Source organism: Penaeus chinensis, chromosome 12, assembly GCF_019202785.1.
Source record: "Penaeus chinensis breed Huanghai No. 1 chromosome 12, ASM1920278v2, whole genome shotgun sequence".
NCBI lineage: Eukaryota > Metazoa > Arthropoda > Malacostraca > Decapoda > Penaeidae > Penaeus > Penaeus chinensis.
Window position 1 is genome coordinate 1,768,071 of NC_061830.1, and position 5,000 is coordinate 1,773,070.

General features: G+C 46.6%; 1 protein-coding gene across 1 annotated transcript in view; it reads right to left on the minus strand.

The window, feature by feature from the left end:
• LOC125031337 overlaps positions 1-5,000 on the minus strand; it is a 41,851-nt gene that overhangs the window by 26,510 nt on the left and 10,341 nt on the right. Inside the window, exons 2-3 of the mRNA XM_047622043.1 lie at positions 2,956-3,009; positions 504-610 (exon numbers count right to left, since the gene is read on the minus strand). Coding sequence (XP_047477999.1) covers positions 504-610; positions 2,956-3,009 — 161 coding nt within the window. The remainder of the gene's footprint in view (positions 1-503; positions 611-2,955; positions 3,010-5,000) is intronic.

Below are 5,000 nucleotides of genomic sequence, written 5' to 3' on the forward strand. Positions count from 1 at the left end.
GGGGGAGGTAGGTAGGTAAGTGGGTAAGTAGGTAGGTAAGTAGATAGGTAAGTAGGTAGGGAGGGGGGTAAATGGTTAGGTAGGTAGGTGGGTAAATGGTTAGGTAGGTAGGGAGGTAAATGGGTAGGTAGGTAGAAGGGTAAATGGGTAGGTAGGTAGGTGGGTAAATGGGAAAGTAAATAGGTAGGTAGGTAGGTAAATAATAAGGTAGGTAAATGGGTAGGTAGGAAGGCAAAAGGATGGGTAAGTAGGGAGGTAAATTGGTAGGTAGGTAGGTAAATGGGTTTGTAGGTAGGTAACTAAATGGGTAGGTAGGTAGATGGGAAGGTAAGTAGGTAGATAGGTAGGTAGGAAGGTAAATAATAAGGTAGGTAAATGGGTAGGTAGATAGGTAAGTAAGTGGGAGAGTAGGTGGGTAGGTAAGTAAGTAAGTAGGTACATAACATGAGATAAAGATTGTACATACGTAGGTAGGTAAGGGAGGCAAGTAAAGAGTTAAGTACATGCGTAAGTAGAAAACCGCTTCTCTGTGCCTGTGTTGACGATGAAGTTCGATAGACTGTGACGTGCTAAAAGGACGTGTGGAAAAGTCCCTTTGGCTGTGGGGGGTCTGTGGGTTGTAAATGTGTAAAGGGTTTTAGTTTGCTTGTGAAGGAGGGAAGGGAGGGTAGAGGTGAAGTTTTGTTTCTGTTTTTTTGTTTTTATGTTTTAGTATCTGTGTGGATGTTTATGTATAAGAAGGTGTGTGTGCATTTCTTGTACTTATATACATGTACACACTCACACACACAGACACATACACGCACAAACACACAGACACAAACACAAGCACAAACACACACAAACACAAGCACAAACACACACACAAACACAAGCACACACACACGCACAAACAAACAAACAAACAAACAACTCCCACCCCCCACACACACAAACAAACAAACACAATCAACCCAACCACCTCCACCTCCGCAGAAAAAGAAAAAAAAATCCTACCCACACTTTTTTCTTCTGTCTTTCTCTCCCTTTCAAAATCCATCTCGGGACCGCACAGAAACCCGGCCTATCCATCAGGCTCTGCTTTCGGTCCCCTGCTCCCATATGCCCGTCCATTTATCCAAGCAAGCACCGGGTTTTCCTTCACGCTTGAAAAACATATCAGACTGAAGGAATTGGAGATATTGTGTTGAAGGAGATTCATGGCTGAGAGAGGGAGATGAGGGGAGGGAGGGAGGGAGGGAGGGAGAGGGAAATGGGGGGAGGGAGGGAGAGGGAAATGGAGGGAGGGAGGGAGGGAGGGAGGGAGAGGGAAATGGGGGGAGATGGGGGGAGGGAGGGAGAGGGAAATGGAGGGAGGGAGGGAGGAAGGGAGGGAGAGGGAAATGGGGGTGGAGATGGGGGGAGGGAGGGAGAGGGAATGGAGGGGGGGAGGGAGGGCGGGAGGGAGAGGGAAATGGGGGGGAGATGGGGGAGGGAGGGAGGAATATGGGGGAGAGGGAGATTGGGGGATGGTTGAGGGAAAGAGAGAGGTAGAGAGAGAGAGAGAGAGAGAAGAGAGAGAGAGAGAGAGAGAGAGAGAGGTAGAGAGGTAGAGAGAGAGAGAGAGAGGTAGAGAGGTAGAGAGAGAGAGAGAGAGAGAGAGAGAGAGAGAGAGAGGTAGAGAGGTAGAGAGAGAGAGAGAGAGAGAGAGAGAGAGAGAGAGAGAGGTAGCAGAGGAGAGAGAGAGAGAGAGAGAGAGAGAGAGAGAAGGAGAGAGAGAGGGAGAGAGAGAGAGAGAGAGAGAGAAGAGAGAGAGAGAGAGGTAGGAGAGAGAGGTAGAGAGAGGGAGAGAGAGAGAGAGAGAGAGAGAGGTAGAGAGGAGAGAGAGAGAGAGAGGAGAGATGAGAGAGAGAGAGAGAGGATGAGAGAGAGGTGAGAGAGAGGAGAGAGAGAGAGAGAGAGGAGGAGGTAGAGAGAGGTAGAGAGAGAGAGAGGAGGAGGTGAGAGGAGAGAGAGAGAGAGAGAGGGAGAGAGGTAGAGAGAGGAGAGAGAGAGAGAGAGAGAGGTTAGAGAGAGTAGAGAGAGAGAGTGAGAGGAGAGAGAGAGGAGAGTGAGAGGGAGAGAGAGAGAGAAGAGAGAGAGAGAGAGGAGAGAGAGAGAGGAGAGAGAGATAGAGAGAGAGGAGAGAGAGAGAGAGAGTGAGAGATGAGAGAGAGAGAGATGAGAGAGAGAGAGAGAGAGAGAGAGGTAGAGAGGTAGAGAGAGAGAGAGAGAGAGGAGAGAGAGAGAGAGAGAGAGAGAGAGAGAGAGGTAGAGAGAGAGAGAGAGAGAGAGGAAGAGAGAGAGAGAGAGAGAGAGAGAGAGAGAGAGAGAGAGAGAGAGAGAGAGAGAGAGAGAGAGAGAGGTTTAGATATTAATTATGCATGTAAACCCATATAATATTAATAACAACAGCAATGATAATAATAATATCAATAATAATAATAATTATAATAATAATAATAATAATAATAATATTATTATTATTATTATTATTACTATTAATTACAATAATAGTTATAATAATAATGATGATAATAATAATAATATTATTATTATAAATAATGATAATAATAATAATAATAATAATAACAAGAATAATAACAATAAAGATAATAGTAATAATAATAATAATAATAACAATAATGATAATAATAACAGCAACTAAAATAATAATAATAATAATAATAACACGAATAATAACAATAATATTCATCATCATCATCATAACAATATTAACAAAATCCCGTAATTGCCTCTCCCTCCCTCCCCCCCCCCCCCTAACCACAGCCAAACGAACCCAACCAAGCTGGAAGGCCGAAGCAGCAGCCATGAGCACTGGTACAGTACGAAGCAAGGAACGTCTTTTAACAGGCGAGTGACTTCAGCTTCCTCGTCCCCCAATGCTGGCCGTTAGGATGGCTGCCTGTGCCTAACCCGCCTTTGAGACTTCCCGGCTTGTTAATCATGGGTATTAATTCAGTTGGTACCCTAAAACGCATTTAACATCAAAGGGAGAGTTTATGCTTTATCGTTTACCCTTAGGGTGGGTGGGTGGTAGGGTTGGAGGGAGGGGGAAGGGAAGGCGAGAGAGAGAGAGCGAGAGAGCGAGAGAGAGAGAGAGAGAGAGAGAGAGAGAGAGAGAGAGAGAGAGAGAGAGAGAGAGAGAGAGAGAGAGAGAGAGAGAGAGAGAGAGAGAGAGAGAGAGAGAGAGAGAGAGAGAGAGAGAGAGAGACAGGGGGCGGGGGAGGAATGGAAGAGAAAAGAGAGCGAGAGAGCGAGAGAGAGAAAGAGAGAGAGAGAGATAGATGGAGAGAGAGAGAGAGAGAGAGAGAGAGAGAGAGAGAGAGAGAGAGAGAGAGAGAGAGAGAGAGAGAGAGAGAGAGAGAGAGAGAGAGAGAGTTAGAGTGAGATTTCACTCGGACAGAATAAATTTTCCAAACGTAAATTCACGATGGGAGATAAGGGAGAAAGAGGGCAAGAGAAAGAGGAGGGAGGGGAGAGAGAAAGAAGAGAAGAGAAGAGAAAAGAAGAAAAGAGAAGAGAAGAGAAGAGAAGAGAAGAGAAGAGAAGAGAAGAGAAGAGAAGAGAGAGGGAGGTAGAGAAGAGGTGGGATAGCGAGAAGGGAGTGAGAGACGAAGAAATAAAGAAGAACAGAGTGAAAAAGGAATAGAGTTTGGGGGACGGAAAGAGGGGAAGGGAAAGGAAGAGAGAAGAAAGGACAAAAAGAGGAGAGGAAAGAGAGAAAGAAACTGCAAAGAGGGAAAGAGAGAGAGAAGAGAGAAGGAAAAGAAGAGGAACGAGAAAAGAAAGAGAGGAATGAGGGAAGAGATGGAAGAAGGAGAAAGGAAAGGAGCAGAGAAAGGGAAATACTTCGACACGAAAGGAGAACGAAGAGGAGAAGGAGAGACAGAAGATAAAAAAAGTCTAGTCTCACGGCTACTGCATATCATACGTTCTTCCTTAAGGATAACTAATTAGGAAGTTCGGGGTAGAGAGAGAGAGAGAGAGAGAGAGAGAGAGAGAGAGAGAGAGAGAGAGAGAGAGAGAGAGAGAGAGAGAGAGAGAGAGAGGGAGAGAGAGGGAGAGAGAGAGAGGGGGAGAGAGAGAGAGAGAGAGAGGGAGAGAGAGGAGAGAGAGAGAGAGGAGAGGGAGAGAGAGAGAGAGAGAGAAGAGAGAGGAATGAGAGGGAGGGAAGAGAGGGGAGATGAGTGGAGAAATGAGATTGGGGGGGAGTTATGGGGAAGCGGAGGTGGGGGGGGGGAAGAAACAAAGGGGGAAGTTGGGGCTTGGGGATAGGGGGGGCTTGGGGGAAAAGGGATGGTGGGAAGGGGGAAAAGGCGGGGGGGGGGGAAAAAGGGGGGGGCGGGGGGGGGAAGGGGGGGGGGGGACGGGGGGGGGTTATTTCTAAATATTCCTAAATCTCTATTCCCACTTTTTTCTTTTTTTGGGGAAGGAAAGTTTAATGGAACAAACTGGGGTAAAAAAGGGGAAAAGGGTTAAATAAAAAAGGGGAATCGGGTTTTTATTGGAAGGAATAAAAAAGGGAGGAAAAAACGGGTAAAATACTTTCTTTTAGTTTTATTTTGGGGTTTATGGTTTAAAGGGGGGGGGATTTTAAAGGGGGGAATAACGGCAGGACAAGTGATGAATTAATTTAAAGGGGGGGGGGGGATAATATCAATAAAATACATTTGGGGAAAAAAAGGATAAATGGGGTAAGGAAACCTAAAAAAGGGGGAAGGGGGGGGGGTTTTACATAAAGAAAAAGGGATAATTTGGGGAGAAAACGCGGGTAAAAGGGTATGAAGGGGGGGGGAGGGGGGGTTTGGGGGGGGGGGTTGACAGGAAAAGGGGTTGAGGACAAGGGTGGGAGGGAGGAGAAGAAAGGAGGAGAAGTTGAGGGAGGGAAAGGGGGGAGAGAGGGGGGGGGGGGGGGGAAAAAGGGGTGGAGGAGGGAGGAGGGAGAAGGGGGAGAGGGG